Source organism: Camelina sativa, chromosome 9 (assembly GCF_000633955.1).
Source record: "Camelina sativa cultivar DH55 chromosome 9, Cs, whole genome shotgun sequence".
NCBI classification, from domain to species: domain Eukaryota; kingdom Viridiplantae; phylum Streptophyta; class Magnoliopsida; order Brassicales; family Brassicaceae; genus Camelina; species Camelina sativa.
In genome coordinates, this window is record NC_025693.1 from 37,873,072 (window position 1) to 37,887,694 (window position 14,623).

Here is a 14,623-nt window from a genome sequence, read left to right on the forward strand (position 1 = left end):
GTAGAAAATTGTCATATATTATAGTTGGTTTTGAACATAGCCACATCGATATTAAAATAGATCTGTTAGTATTTCTAGGTTGTGTGTATATATATATATATATATATATACAATGGAGAAAAAGAGATAGTGTATTAATTGCAATATTTGATATATGAAGAGACCGTGATGCTCATTACAATGAAGTTTCACACACACACAAAAACAAAAAAAGATATTGGCTACGCGTTTTATTCTTCACCGAACACTCCTACCTCTATACGTATAACCATCAGATCCTATATTTATAATCACTACCGAAAGAAAAAAAGAAAGGTTCATAGAAAGAAACAATAAGATGGAAGTCAAACGAAGAACCTTAGAGTCACCGAAGATGGCAACAAAAACGGAGGGTGAGAAGATTACAAAGAAAGATGATATGATTATTAAAGGACATATCAAAAAGGGTTTAAGACAAGCTAAGAAGACGACAAGAGATGATCAATCTCCTAAGATCTCCGCATCATCATCATCACCATCATCATCATCATATATGATGATGAAAATTAAGATGGGAAATTGTGAGTTATCAGGTTTTGATCATTGCTATTTTCTTTTACATGAAGTAAGGTTATAAGTTATTATGTCCAAATTATTATGTCCATGACCTTTTAAAAAATATGGGAAATGGAATTTTCTATTTATATCAATTTTTTTTCATGAACGCTCTTTTTATGAATTAGTGCATCACTATTTTTCTCTCATGTAAGTTGATGAGTACATATTTTTATTTTTTACAGACAAAAACTCGATACAAAGATCAGAAAACAACACTAAAAAGATGGAAATTAATCACGTCAAGAACAAGATGGTACTGATGAATCCGAAACATAACACAGAAGAGATTACGGATGTTGATAATAAGATGATGAAGAATAAGAAGGTATGGGACTGCGAAAGCACACTCTACGACTCATTCGAGCTCAACTCGTTCAATCGCCAACTCGATTCAGCCATCTCCTCCTCAGCTAGATCCATGTCCATGCCACACCTCTCTCATAGTACTCCTCCTCCTCCACCTTCAGAAACGACGACGTGGTCTTTGACCAAGAAACAACAATCACCGAACAAGAAGATCTCACGTTCTCTGGGGAAACTCATCAAGTCAATGTTCAGACAGAAAGAAGAGTCAAACGCAACGTTCAAGGCAGGTCACGGCCGCGGCGTAGATATGGACAAATATTACGTAGTTTTCGACAAGAAGGGATCGCTTACGACAATTCCCGAGTCTGGAGAGTCAACAGATATGGTTGGCTCAGAGATCAACTCGCTTGTTAGGAAAACAACGTCCGAGCGATTCCCGCGGAGTCGGCTCGTCGGTGTATCATGTTATTGATTATACTTTCATTAAATTTTATACTAAAAGTATAATATATAGGAGATATTAATATTAAGGTAGAGCCTCTAAATAAAACACTATTATTGCTTCCAAAAAAATTTCTACTAATGTACTATGGTACTGATTTTTGTTTTTCTTACGTTGTATGTAAATGTATATCCGTTTATTAATTAACACAATTAGGTGAAAAGTATGAAATCTTTCCAAGAGGTTAGTTATATCTTAAGACTTTCTTATCAGTAAAGTAATTCCCAGGGGTAAACTTTTTGTCAATTTATTTACCGTAACACTGTCAATTTGATTCTGTATACTTCTTATGATTAGCATTTTCTCACTTCATTTACTTTTTGGAGTATCATTTCTAGTTAAATTTTCAATCATATAGCTCAGATTTGATTTACATCAAAAGGTTATATATTAGTAGATCTTAAGTAGTCTCTACAGTAGTAAGACTAGATACAAAACAAGAGGACTACGTTTTAGAGCTTCCTAGCTACATGCTAATGTCTAAGAGACGCAACTGATGTGTGATTGCTTCAACAGCAATAAGAAGGATCACGAGGTTGCTCTGTGCTTCCACTAATTTCATGCAATTTCTCTTCCTCTTGTTGCTCCATTGAACATCGAAGATGAAACTACTACCCAAGTTGCAACTAGAAGAGTTAAATGCATCAGAAACGTCCTCTGTCTCAGCTTCTTGTCCAGAATTGTCGATTGCGTCACAAGCTTGTTTCTTTCCTTCTCTGCTTTCTCTCAAGGTCTTCTTCCGTTCCTTTCTTATTATTAGTTGGCTGCGTTTTCTCTTGGGATATCCCTGTTCCCATGCTGAATCAAGACAATCAAACTGCTTTTTCGAAACTGCAGCTCCGGTTGCTTCTGTCTCATCTCTGCTCCTTGTCTTGTTTTTCATCCCGGTACAACAGACTAGTTCAGATTTTGACAGAGTTTCACCGTTGTTGTACACCAACCCTTCTCCTCTCTCTAATGCATCCACAATAGTTAACCTTGATGGTTTGCGTCCACACAACTTATTGTTGACAAGATTAGAAGTTCCTGCAACCACTCCAACTGATGTAGATTTCAACTGCTCCTTGTTCTTGACTCTTATCCTTCGGACATACTTCTTCTCAAACAATCTGTCTATCCGAAAACCATCAGAAGAATCTCTGTTTGATTTAACGTCTTCAACAACCTTCACTGGTGCTGCTTCACCCTTTGGTTGCATCAACTCTCGGATTCTCAGCAGCTCGCCAGATTCGCTCTGCTTACCTGCAATTCCATCAGCTCAAATGTCTTTTACTGTAGTAGACCAAAACATATTACAATTGCATATCTATATGATAAACCACAAATAAAACTCTGTTTGCTATCTTACATGTATCTTGCTCAACTGTAGCAGCAGGCATATACTCCTCTGCTGCGTTAGCCAGAACCACTAAATCTTCAAAAGACAGCTGCTGAAGAGTACCAGACAAGTTGTTCCTACGAAACCTAGTGCAACCACCACCAAGACGACCAGACTCGTTGGCTCTTTTATTCCTCTTATAAATTTTGTACAATTCAAGACCTCTGTTCAATCTAGCTTCTTTAAGAGCCTTGGCTGCTCTAAGAGTTGCTCTTGGTTGCATCATCAGCTCTCGCTTTCCCTTAGAGACAGCTTCTTCTTCATCTGCCAAAAAATGGAATCAAAAGCTTTATAATAAATATTGCAATTTTTAAGTAAAACCCATAAATCAAAAAATTTGCTCTTTTTTATTTATTTATTTACATGTGTCTTCCTTAATTCTCGCCGGCAAAGACTCATCTTCCTCCAACGCTTTATTCGCCAGAATCATCAAATTCGAGGCGAAAGACACTATCTTCCTGCTCCTGCATTCACTAATTCAACTACTCAAACATACAGTATAATTTTCTGAAATTGAGGCAAAAACCTAAAACCCTTGCGAGATAAATTTACCTCTCCGGTTTGATTCTTTGATCCGCCGAGTTCATAGCTGATTTCGGCAGTGAAGCGCGAGTATCACTACTCCTTTCTTTCACTTGTTTCTCGATTCTCACTTTTACTCTTTCCTTCATTGGCAAGATCTCTCTCCCAGTTGTTGCAGAAACTAACAAAAAAATTACAAAATTCGCGAATAAGAAAATGCCAAAAGCAAAAGGGTTTAGTGATTTTTTTAAGGGTTTAAGCAAATTGGGTGGGATAAAAAGGAATTCAAAAGCCATTTAGATATAATTCTAAGATAGTAACAGTACCAGAGCGAATTGAGAGTGATCGGAGTCGTGGCGGTGGGAAGATTAGCTTGAGAGAGGAGGAGGTTTCAGCAGCACACCGCCGTCTTCTCTCTCTCGGAGACGATGTAAAAAGTGGAAAACTCACCAAAAGATAAAAAAAATTAAAAACAGAAAGGGCCCAATTAATTGCAAAAAGGCCCAATCTATCTTGGCCCAATTTTGTGCTTCCCTCTGAAACCTCTGGAGATTCTCCGAATCAGTCAGTGAGCACGAGAGAGAGAGAAAAATGGCGACGCTAGATTCCGGCACCACATGTTCATCCTGGAATTACTCCGGCCACCGATTAGCCGCCGGTTCCCTCGACGGAAGCATCTCCGTTTACGACTCTTCTACTCCTTCTGCTTCGTCTTCTTCTACTTTCACTTGCTCTTCCAAAATTAGGGTTAGTGAATCCAGTATCGTAAAAATCGTCTGGTTACCTTCTGAATACGGCGACGCAGTAGCCTGCATTTGCGAAGACGGAAGCTTATCGATTTGGGAGGAGGTTTCTGAAGGTAACTCTGTGCTCTTTGTTCGTTGCTTAGTGTTACAATGGATTGTTGTTTTGGAATTGTTAAAAATCCAATTCTCTTATAGAGATTTTACTTTGTTTTTGTTAGACACACATGCTCTTGAGTGGAAACTGTGTAAGAGTATGAAGAGCAAGTCTAGCCTAGTGCTTGATGTTCAATTTGGAGTTTCCACAAAGAGTCTAAAGATGGTGAGAGAGATATTGATGCTTTCTTTGTTTTTGATGCTTAACAAACTCTTAGGCTACCATTATGAATGATTCGTTGATTTTTTTTTTGTAGGTTGCAGCATATTCTGATGGGTACCTTAGGGTTTTTGAGCTGTTGAATCCATTGGAACTAAAGAACTGGCAACTTCAGGTGGCTTGTCTTTCTATTTGACACACTATACATCTGCTTTTTGTTGCTTCTTAAGTTTCTTGTTGTTTCTATCGATCTTGTCTAATTCCTCACCGTTCTGTGCAGGCCGAGTTTCAGAATGTTATTGATTCTCTATCGACGCTCGGTAAACCTTCAAGCTTATCTGCATCTGTTTCTTGGAATCCGATGAAAGGTGAAGAGCAAGAACCAAGCTTTGTTTTAGCCTTCAACTCTGATTCTCCACATCTTAACTCTTCCAAGGTATATTTTGAATTAAGACCTTTTTTTCACGCTATTGTGAGCTGGAAATCAAAGGTATATTTTGTGTGTTGCCTAAAATCATGATAGACTTGTTGTTGCAGATATGGGAGTTTGACGAAGCTCATAACCGATGGTTGGCAGTAGCAGAATTAGCCTTACCAGAAGACAAAGGTGATCCAGTCTATGCTTTGTCATGGGCCCCAAATATTGGCACGTAATTCAAAGAACAATCTTGGTCCTTATTCAAAATACTCCGTCTTAAGAACCTCAGACTAATCCTCTTTTTTGGTAACTTTGATACAGACCATACGAGGTTGTTGCTGTTGCAACTCATAAAGGGATAGGAATATGGCATGTTGGTCTAGCTCCTGATCTTGAAGGAAGGCTTCCAGTTAAGAAGGTCTCCTCGCTTTCTGGCCATCAAGGCGAGGTATCAAATTCCACTACTTCTTACCTTTCATCTAAACTATAGGAGTTGCTGGGAACTAAACTATAGGGTCTGAGGAGCTTTCGTTGTTGATCTTTGATCCTACTTTTGATTTCCTTTTGATTGGCAATTTGGCATAAGGCGTAACTAAATTGCACTAGTTTTGGTTTTTCCTGGTCAGGTTTGGCAGATGGAATGGGACATGAGTGGCATGACTTTAGCTAGCACTGGAAGTGATGGTATGGTCAAATTGTGGCAGTCAAACTTAAACGGGGAGTGGCACGAGCAGGCAACGCTTGAACCAGTTCCCTCCTAAGTACCACATCGCGGCTATGTCCAATGTCCAAAAACATGTTCTTTCCATTTTAAGGACATTATTTATTAGTATTGCTCAGTTTTGTCTCGACTTTAAAGACTAGTCTATATATAAGTTGATCTGATTTTGGACGTGAAAACAGCACACTATATAAGCCCCATTCTCTTGAGTAGTTAAAACCAAAAATATAACACTTAACCCAAAGATGACAGTGATAAAGAGTTCATTCTTCAGTTCAAAGAGTAATCATTCATCAAATCCAGATGATCAACATCAGTCACACATGTGGATGCTTAGAACTCTTTTTAGACAAATAATAATTATTTTTTTCGGTCACCGTTTTCAGTCACACGTATTTTTAGACATAATTTTAATACGTAGAATAAAGTTCAGGTCTTAGACAAAATTGGTATTTTGGTTTGGTACATAGTGAATCGGTAAATCAACAAAGTTCTAATAAAGTTTGGAATTAAGACCAAAATAATAAAAAGCCGCATAAGTTTTGGTACGAAATATTACAAACCAAAAGAGCTCCTTGAGCTGTTTAGCAAAAAAAAAAAGAGCTCCTTGAGCTGAGACCGAGAGAGTTATTTAATATTGATATATATACTAAGTCACTCTAGTTTCTTTAGTTTCCAACACCAACAGGTCCAACACAGTCGCTGTCCAGTTTGATCTTCTTACTTGGTGGTTCAGCTTCCTCCTCTTCCTCTTCTCCTTCTTCTTCTTCGGACTCTGTGTTTCCTCCAGAAGACTCTGCTGCGTCATTGCTTGGTTCATCAACGGCTTGAGACTCTTCCTCTTTCTTCTTCAGATTCTCAATCACCTCCATCAGTTCTCTGTTCACCTGTTTTATCAAGCATTTATNTTGAGCTGTTTAGCAAAAAAAAAAAAAAGAGCTCCTTGAGCTACCGAGAGAGTTATTTAATATTGATATATATACTAAGTCACTCTAGTTTCTTTAGTTTCCAACACCAACACAGTTGCTGTCCAGTTTGATCTTCTTACTAGGTGGTTCAGCTTCCTCCTCTTCCTCTTCCTCTTCTCCTTCTTCTTCTTCGTACTCTGTGTTTCCTCCAGAAGACTCTGCTGCGTCATTGCTTGGTTCATCAACGGCTTGAGACTCTTCCTCTTTCTTCTTCAGATTCTCAATCACCTCCATCAGTTCTCTGTTCACCTGTTTTATCAAGAATTTATTTATATGTTATAGCCAAAGTTATTACATTGGGAATTCCAACAAAAAAATTGGTAACAATTAAGAATGTATAAGAAGATGAGATGAAATTGTTTTAACCTGTGGGTTCTGGAGAAACTCAGAGAGGTCAGTAGTGCAACAATGGCAGGTCATGACATTCTTCTTTGTACGTAGTGTGCGCCCACCTCTGCTTCTCTCCCGCACTTGAGCTACCCCAGCAAATTTAGCATCTAAGCATCCCTTGCAGAAGTTGTGAGCACAAGGCGTTGTCACTGGGAGACTCATCACTTTATGACAGATTTGGCAGTTGAACTCTGTGTTAAACCAGAAAATAAAACACAATTTAACAGTTATGGATTGTGCTCTAGATTACAAATTTACAATAACACAAGTGACAGTCGATGTTATACCTTTGCGAAGTTTGTCCATGATAGAGTTCTTTCCTCTTTTCCTAACGATCTTCCTATACTCAGGATCCAGAGCAGCAACACACTTTCTACTAGCAGGTGGAGACTTCATCCATTTCCAACGACCATCAGCTTCCTAATCCATGAAAAATGCACAAGGGGAAAAGGTTAAAAATAATGAACCAAAACAAAGAAGAATATATGGTATCTGCTCAAGCAAAAAAACAAGCTTTACAAACATCGAAATCCCATGATGGCTTCTCTTTTCTCACAAACAGTTCAGTAGCTTTATTCAGCTCAGGAATAACAGGCAATGGCCTTGGACGATCACCAAGCACATCACTGCAGAATAGTTAAAAAACCTCATGAGGTATTAAGTATAGCAAATACAGAAATAAAGCACTTCCCGAAAGAAAATATATATCAAACCTGGCCCATGGAGCTGCCTCATTGTCACATCTGACAAACAGGTAACGGCAGACCTTAAAAGAACCCTATGGAAAACAGATGAGTAGGTCAGGAAAAAAACAACCCAGCTCAAAAGGTATAGGTGAACAATTAAGAGAGTTATCTATATATATGTGAACCTGTATTCCAACTTTTCGCCAGCACTTCTCAATCCTATAAACCCCATCATATCTCACTCCTTTCTCAGGGGCATATGCTGAACGCTTCTCCTTGTGAGACCTGAAAATTGAAGAGACAGGATAACATTCTGCTCATAGTATATCAGGACAACGTACATCCAGCTTAGCTGAGCGCAGCCCTATGACGACAAACAATCTATTCTTTTTCAATAAAGAAAGCAAAATTTGACACAGGAGCATCCCAAATTCACCTATAGTTAAAGAAAGACTGCATAAAAGTGAGAAAGATAACCTGACAACTCGGACAGGATAGCCCATTTTGCAACTAATTCGTAGAGCTTCATTCATTTTCGCAAACTTCTGGTCGAAAGACTGTATGTTAGCAGTTCTTTTGTTTCCAGTGAGATCCCTTCCACCACTGCAACACACAACCAAAGACATTAAGACAAATATTTCTACAAGAATAGCCATAGTACAAGCACCAAAGGACAGGAGATATGTAAAGCTAACCTTCCAGTGTAGAGGAACCACTCGCCGTGATCCTCATCATCTAGATACCCTCCAGAGAGAGCAACTGACTGAGCTCCAAAACCAGATTGCCCAGCGATTCCAGCAACATGCGGGAAATGCGCTCCCCACTGCCTACAGTCTTGTCTGTCATCCCAGGACTCACCAACCAAGACACCTTGGTTTCTAGTGGGATCATACTCGGATGTTATCGGACCAAAATGATCACCTGGAATCGTGACATAAATCTTACCACTACAAGCGTTAGCTTTCCCAGTCTTTTTAGCCCTCTCCGTAGTGAATGCCTTGTCAGGCCGATCTTCATTCCTAACAACATGTTGAATCTTGGCTGAAGTTATGACAACAGCAGAATTTGAAGCCTTTGCTAAACGAATAGCAGAGACTAGAGCTAAGTTGATGCGTGGATTCTGGGCCACGTGTTTGGGAATCTTGCCTCGGCATGTCATACAAGTTAGATTACCTTTAGCTACCCATTTCTCAAAACATTTCAAGCAGAAGTTGTGACCACACGGTGTCTACAACCACAAAGTAGACAGTAACAAGTCACATTAGTCTCCAAACGCTACTAATCAGGCAGCTTAAACAAGACTCAAAGACAATCAAGCATACAGATTCAATACTAATCTCATGATCTAAAACTGTGACCACATGGTGTCTACAACAAACTCTACTAATCACGCAGCTTAAACAAGACTCAGACACAATCAAGCATACAGATTCAATACTAATCTCAAGATCTAACAAGTTCTTAACAAAATCGATGAGAACGAAACTAACCGTAACAGGTCTTTCAGGCAATTTAATGCAAATAGAGCAACAGATCTTTTCATCATCGCTCTCCTTCTTCTCGTCGTCTTCTTCATCGACACCACCACCAGAACCACCACTCATGAGTTTTTGCCTTTTTTTAGCTTTCTGAGCATCAGTGAGTGTCACATCAGCCTCAATCGCACGGACCGCTGCTAAGAGAACCGCACCACCAGCGGTTCCGGAAACCGGAACGGCGGATTCGACGATATCGCCTGAGCAATCGGGACACTGCCACTCTCCTCCGGTCGAAGAAACGAGCGATTCGGGGAGGATACAAGCCACGTGCCATGGAGTGACGCACGTGCTGCAAGTGAGCGAGTCTTCAGCAGGAGGAGTGGCCTTGCACCGCATGCACACACCGTCTCCGTCGCAAGGAACCTGAATCTCAATCGCCATTGTTGAAACGAGTGTGACAAAAGAGTAATAGAGAGAGAGAGAGTGATTTAGGGTTATCGAGATGAGTGAGAGATTTGGGGGAAATTATAAAGGGAGAGAGAGAGCGGCGGGTTCTCAAAATATTTGGCGGAAATTGAAAAGTCGCGAGCGTCTTTTTCCCTTAAAAATAAATGAAAAACAAAAAAAAATCTCACAGTTTTGATAAGATCGTCTGAGTAATATATTTACGTAAAACGACGTACATGTAATTTACGAAGATCTAAAACGGCACGAAGTTATCTTCTCTATCTTTTTTCTCATCCACAAAACCTTTTTGCCTTCTCTCTCTCACTCACCGTGGAGAGTAAAATAAAACGAGAGATGATTCTGATAAACTCTAACTCTCCGGCGCTATTCTCAGCCGTTAGATTTCCTGGTTCGTCTCCGTTTAACACTAAGCGTATTCATCAGTCTTCTCTCTCAGTCTCTAGAAACAAAAGCTTCTTCTTACACTTGACAGAGACAAAGGAGAAGAAAACAAGAAGAGAAGATGGGACGAGAGTATCAATCGTGTGCGACGCAGGAGGGATGTTTCCAGTGGATCCATGGGCTCCGACCATTGATTCACAGAGCATAGCATCACAGCTCTTCGCTGTGTCTCTGTTTCCATACATTGGCTTTCTCTATTTCCTCACTAAATCCAAATCTGCTCCAAAACTCACACTCTTCGGTTTCTACTTCTTGCTTGCCTTCGTTGGAGCTACGAGTAAGTACTCTGTTTCTCAGCGTTTGCGTCCATATCGTGAAACGCGTGCTCTGTTTATAGCGTTTGGCGTTTCTTAGTAGTGATCTTAACCTATTAGTAGTGATCTTAACCTATTCCTCTGTTCTTGTTTTTCTTTCTTGGATGGCTTTGATCGATTGAATTTGGAATGCAGTTCCTGCTGGAATTTATGGTAAATTTGTTTAACATCATAAACCTTTCTCTAGGATTTTTGTATGTATATGAGGAGGTTCTGATGTTATTTTTGAATGAAATGAAGCAAAGGTGCATTATGGAACGTCGTTGTCGAATGTTGATTGGTTACATGGAGGAGCTGAATCACTTCTGGCGCTTACCAATTTGTTCATCGTGTTGGGTCTTAGACAAGCTCTCAGGAAGCCTGATGATGATGATGATGATGATGATGATGATGAAGAAGCACCAACTAGTCAAGAACAAGAGAAATCTTCTGTGTAGTCAAAAAGAAATGTAGATTTTTTTGTAATTATGGGTTTCACTTTCACTTGTTTATGAGTTAGCTTATATATTATACAACTCTCAAACGCGCATCTAATTCCCATTTTGAACGCGTAAGTTGAACGCTAGCTAAGATAAGTAGGTGCGTTTGGTTCTTATTTGATTTTTTTTGTTTTACCTAATATGCTAAAGGAACATTTTGTGAAGGTATAAATCCGATCGAGAATGGCATTGAGTAGTTACTATTGGAACCTTGTTCAAAGTTTGATGTAGGAAAAAGTTGAGGAATCCAAATACATGCCACTTTGATTAGGTAAATGCATATTGTAGGTTCTTTTGCAAAAACCAGCGTTTAACACAGTAAATCTTTTTAATAAAACTATCACTAGGGATGGGAAGAAAAAACCTTCAAAACTTTGTAGAAAGAGCGGTTTGAGAACGTTTTCGGCAAAACTAAGATAGGAGATGCTGGTCATTGAGATGAAACGCGGGTGGTGTACTAAAAGGTGTTTGAGATGTCGAGACGAATAGGATCGCTTTGGCGGAGGCGTTCCAAAGACTTCATACGTTTTTTTGTTTGCATAATTAACGTCACATATGTGGAATTGGAATTCCCAATATATATTGCACCAAACTTGGAAATTAACCAATTCATTCGACAACATTAAAAACTATGATACAAAATGAACTTTGAACATATCCTTGATCGAAGATAACAAATCACAAAAAAAAAAAAAATGAAATGATTTAACATCAGTTGCCTTGTAGTAAAATAAGCATTTGCCATACTATGGGTTTAAACTTTAAAGTTTCAACCATTTATTTTCTTTTCCGGAGTGGAAACTAAATCATCACGACTTTGAACTACATTTTTTACCACATATCAAATTTAGCATACAGAAAAAAAAAATCATTTTCAAAGCGAATTTTTGATTCAACACAGAACTCATATATACTGATAGTAACATTTATTTTTCTATAAAAAAAGAAAAGAAAAATATATATAGTCAAAACACACAAAAGGTGAAGATCGTAAATCTCATCCACTTGAAATGAATCTAATTCATAGTTTGATGTTACAAAAGTTTGATGCATACGTACATACAACATACAAATTCATCTATAAATATTGTAGCTAGGCAATACATTTTTGATAGGATATAAAAGAAGAAGAAAATCAAAAGACACATTGCAGGTAAACGATGTCGTTTAAAAGAGTAGAGAAGAAATCAACCGAAATGGGCCGCCAGATGACCCACGAGAAGTCGGACTCTGATTCGGACAAGGAAGGAACCCCCATGATGGCTGGAGGTTACACTGAAATGGTTAGCCGCAGCGACGACTCTGACTGGGACGAAGACGAACCCGTTGATACTGGCAAACGCTGTCCTGACCCTATTGCCAAGGAAACTGCTCCTATCAATCGCTACAGCCGCAAATATTACTCTAATCACTAAGCATGCAAGAGGTTCGAATTCTATAATATCAAGAATAAGAAATACTTGAAAATCATGTTACTTATTGTATGAATAATAGTAATACCTTTGATTATATCTCTTGTGGGTTACGTAACTTATGTTTTTCAGATGGGCTCGGCTACGTATATGGGAAAAATACAAATAAAGACGTGCTCATTAGTCAAAGGCTCATATAGAAATTATGTATTGTGTCTGAATGTAGTAAATAAAAAGAATCCAAGGATGGATGCCTCATGATCATATCAATGATGATAATCTCATTGGTATCATGCGGTTTTTATACAAAGTAACTCTGGAATGACAATGTTACTTACTTCTATTATTATGAACAAGTAGATATGCCAAATTAAAATCTAGAATAAAGCTTTACAACACGGAGGACAATAGTAACAGTCCCCTGTTCTAGATCGCATTGAGATCAATATGAATCAAAGAATCTTAATCTTGGACACCTATAATTGAGAACAAATTCTGAAATAGACATCCTATTAGGTAAAAAGAAAATACCATTAGCATATATTGATTCAATTTTAGCTACTTTAAACTATTAAAGAACAAGTTCAAGATAACGACAGACGCTAGCAGATGGAGTCTATTTGATTTCAGCAACTCTTATGAAAATCTCAATAGTATATATAGACATATTCTAAAGCTCAAACCGATATCCACACACACAATACAAAATACAAACCCTAAATCTCACATCTTCTTAACCACAATGCAATACTACGAAAACCGTGAGAAAGACTACTACGAGGTGGCTCAAGGCCAACGCAATGGTTATGGTCAGAGCCAGAGCCATGGCCAGAAACCCGCTCGTCCAGTGTATGGGCTTAGCCCGACTTTGAACCACCGTAGCCACGGTGGGTTTCTTGATGGGCTCTTCAAGGGTCAAACTGGCCAAAAGAGTCAGAGTGGCCTCGGCACGTTTCTAGGTCAACACAAGACCCACGAGACGAACAAGGGTCATGGACATGGGAAGCTCTTAGGGCAGCACCAGAAGAAAACTCATGAGACAAACAAAGGTCTTAATGGTCTTGGAATGTTCATTAACAATGGAGAGAAGAAACATAGGAGGCAAAGTGAGCCCAAGAAGAAGAACAGCAAGGATGGGCATGGCAGTGGCGATGAGAGTGGAAGCAGCAGCGGTAGCGACAGCGACTGAATCTGATATGCTTGCTCTAAAGAAAGTGATGCTTATAAGAGAGACTATACAAAGTACTTACATACAATAAAACCACTTTAGGTGGTTGTGTCTCTGTGTGTCCTATATAAACCTCGCTACTATGAATCTATTATTATACTTTTGCTACAAAAACCAACAAAGTCACCAAAAAGTACTAGCGTGGTAAAAGATTAATGGCTACCTTTTACCAACCTAATTCACTAACAAGAGTACCAAAATTTAAACTAGTATGATCATTTCTCAATCAATCCTTTCATCTACATCAGATTCAAACAAAAGAAATTAAGAAACGGTGGAGAAAATTTGAACAATCTTAGATTAAGATTTTTTTGTAAGTTTATTTAATTAAACTAGTTTATATATATAGCTAGTATTAACGATTAACTGAAAAAGAACTCAGTTTAGGGGATTTCACAATACACACGACACGATCATATAGAACGAATATTATTTAGCTAGTTCATTTCGCTGTTGCTGTTAATAATGTTGGAACCAACAACGTGATATGTGAATGTGATATTAAAACTCATAATATATATATCAACAAAAAAATTTTAAAAAATGAATTTTTATGTTATAGGTAGAGAGAGACAGAGAGATAGAAATGTTGTCATTTTCGTCTTCTGACACAGATCTTTTAAAAGGTCAAGATTTGGTTTTAATTTTTAAAAGATTTAGGTCCTGCCTGATCATCCGGACATGCATGGATCGCGTACCACCAAACTACAATTAAACCACTAACCGTCTAACACCAATATAATGCCAAGTTCAACGGGTTTGGCATTGGCATAGTCCGGTTCAATCTTTGCAAAGCTTGTGTGATCAAACTTAATGCTCAGTTTTCGTTTCAAAGCATAAATATTTGGTAAGTTGCAACTTCCACGGAGGTTTGATCCGAAGATTTGTTTGGTCCACCATTCTTATAGTCATAGAAATATATGTTCATGTAAAAGATGGGATATGTATATAAATGAGAAAACAAATAGTCTTTGATAATCACATGGAAGGAGAGAATAAAAGGGACCACTTTAAAAGCATTGTGCATATGGTCGAGACTGTGACATGTGCTTCTCTTCTCTCAGCTCTTACCTTCCCCACCAATCTTATTTAATTGCTTCTTCCCAAACTTCATTATTTTTTTCTTTTAACTTCACTTCACACCTGAGTTTAAAAATCTCTCTAGTAGCTTTTACCCAATCTTAATAATTTTATTAAAAATAAAACTGTAACATATAAATAAACTGTTCTAATTACAATCAGAATAGGAAAGTCCT

The 14,623-nt window shown here is 38.3% G+C and overlaps 6 protein-coding genes across 9 annotated transcripts; 4 read left to right on the forward strand and 2 right to left on the reverse strand.

Moving 5' to 3' along the window:
• On the forward strand, window positions 206-1,580 carry LOC104714796. 2 transcript variants are annotated; one of them, XM_010432258.2, is made up of 2 exons: window positions 206-572; window positions 780-1,580. In XM_010432258.2, the coding sequence occupies exons 1-2, from the start codon at window positions 338-340 to the stop codon at window positions 1,373-1,375; spliced, it is 831 nt and encodes a 276-aa protein (XP_010430560.1). In that variant the 5' UTR covers window positions 206-337; the 3' UTR covers window positions 1,376-1,580. The 2 variants fall into 2 exon arrangements, with proteins under 2 accessions (XP_010430560.1, XP_010430561.1); XM_010432259.2 differs by having other exon boundaries at window positions 206-560.
• Window positions 1,775-3,763, reverse strand: LOC104714798. Its single transcript, XM_010432262.2, has 5 exons — window positions 3,632-3,763; window positions 3,336-3,486; window positions 3,147-3,247; window positions 2,754-3,047; window positions 1,775-2,647 (listed from the first exon to the last, which is right to left on the reverse strand). Exons 2-5 carry the CDS (start codon window positions 3,452-3,454, stop codon window positions 1,872-1,874), a joined length of 1,290 nt encoding a protein of 429 aa, XP_010430564.1. The 5' UTR covers window positions 3,455-3,486; window positions 3,632-3,763; the 3' UTR covers window positions 1,775-1,871.
• Window positions 3,844-5,674, forward strand: LOC104714797 (protein SEH1-like). Its single transcript, XM_010432260.2, has 7 exons — window positions 3,844-4,164; window positions 4,270-4,370; window positions 4,462-4,539; window positions 4,645-4,800; window positions 4,902-5,014; window positions 5,104-5,230; window positions 5,409-5,674. Exons 1-7 carry the CDS (start codon window positions 3,897-3,899, stop codon window positions 5,541-5,543), a joined length of 978 nt encoding a protein of 325 aa, XP_010430562.1. The 5' UTR covers window positions 3,844-3,896; the 3' UTR covers window positions 5,544-5,674.
• On the reverse strand, window positions 5,984-9,605 carry LOC104714801 (E3 ubiquitin-protein ligase ORTHRUS 1-like). Of its 2 annotated transcripts, none has more exons than XM_010432268.2 (9): window positions 9,038-9,605; window positions 8,243-8,775; window positions 8,025-8,150; window positions 7,733-7,832; window positions 7,575-7,639; window positions 7,385-7,487; window positions 7,149-7,281; window positions 6,838-7,052; window positions 5,984-6,390 (listed from the first exon to the last, which is right to left on the reverse strand). In XM_010432268.2, the coding sequence occupies exons 1-9, from the start codon at window positions 9,464-9,466 to the stop codon at window positions 6,172-6,174; spliced, it is 1,923 nt and encodes a 640-aa protein (XP_010430570.1). In that variant the 5' UTR covers window positions 9,467-9,605; the 3' UTR covers window positions 5,984-6,171. The 2 variants fall into 2 exon arrangements, with proteins under 2 accessions (XP_010430570.1, XP_010430567.1); XM_010432265.2 differs by lacking the exon at window positions 5,984-6,390 and adding an exon at window positions 6,418-6,720 and having other exon boundaries at window positions 9,038-9,532.
• LOC104714800 lies at window positions 9,730-10,843 on the forward strand. Of its 2 annotated transcripts, XM_010432264.2 has the most exons (4): window positions 9,730-9,881; window positions 9,966-10,211; window positions 10,384-10,401; window positions 10,489-10,843. In XM_010432264.2, the coding sequence occupies exons 1-4, from the start codon at window positions 9,827-9,829 to the stop codon at window positions 10,683-10,685; spliced, it is 516 nt and encodes a 171-aa protein (XP_010430566.1). In that variant the 5' UTR covers window positions 9,730-9,826; the 3' UTR covers window positions 10,686-10,843. The 2 variants fall into 2 exon arrangements, with proteins under 2 accessions (XP_010430566.1, XP_010430565.1); XM_010432263.2 differs by having other exon boundaries at window positions 9,736-10,211.
• On the forward strand, window positions 12,821-13,481 carry LOC109124498 (filaggrin-2-like). The gene has a single exon (XM_010432269.2). The coding sequence runs from the start codon at window positions 12,882-12,884 to the stop codon at window positions 13,326-13,328; it is 447 nt and encodes a 148-aa protein (XP_010430571.1). The 5' UTR covers window positions 12,821-12,881; the 3' UTR covers window positions 13,329-13,481.

Coding starts and splice junctions, on each gene's coding strand:
- LOC104714798 (XM_010432262.2), bottom strand. CDS start 3,454: ATGAAGGAAAGAGTAAAAGTGAGAATCGAGAAACAAGTGAAAGAAAGG. Junction 3,048..3,146: donor GAGAATTAAGGAAGACACAT/GTAAATAAATAA, acceptor ATTTTTTGGCAG/ATGAAGAAGAAGCTGTCTCT. Junction 2,648..2,753: donor TACAGTTGAGCAAGATACAT/GTAAGATAGCAA, acceptor ATGGAATTGCAG/GTAAGCAGAGCGAATCTGGC.
- LOC104714796 (XM_010432258.2), top strand. CDS start 338: ATGGAAGTCAAACGAAGAACCTTAGAGTCACCGAAGATGGCAACAAAA. Junction 573..779: donor GGGAAATTGTGAGTTATCAG/GTTTTGATCATT, acceptor TATTTTTTACAG/ACAAAAACTCGATACAAAGA.
- LOC104714797 (XM_010432260.2), top strand. CDS start 3,897: ATGGCGACGCTAGATTCCGGCACCACATGTTCATCCTGGAATTACTCC. Junction 4,540..4,644: donor TAAAGAACTGGCAACTTCAG/GTGGCTTGTCTT, acceptor CGTTCTGTGCAG/GCCGAGTTTCAGAATGTTAT. Junction 4,801..4,901: donor CACATCTTAACTCTTCCAAG/GTATATTTTGAA, acceptor TTGTTGTTGCAG/ATATGGGAGTTTGACGAAGC.
- LOC109124498 (XM_010432269.2), top strand. CDS start 12,882: ATGCAATACTACGAAAACCGTGAGAAAGACTACTACGAGGTGGCTCAA.
- LOC104714801 (XM_010432268.2), bottom strand. CDS start 9,466: ATGGCGATTGAGATTCAGGTTCCTTGCGACGGAGACGGTGTGTGCATG. Junction 7,640..7,732: donor GGCGAAAAGTTGGAATACAG/GTTCACATATAT, acceptor TGTTTTCCATAG/GGTTCTTTTAAGGTCTGCCG. Junction 6,391..6,837: donor AGTTTCTCCAGAACCCACAG/GTTAAAACAATT, acceptor TTGATAAAACAG/GTGAACAGAGAACTGATGGA.
- LOC104714800 (XM_010432263.2), top strand. CDS start 9,827: ATGATTCTGATAAACTCTAACTCTCCGGCGCTATTCTCAGCCGTTAGA.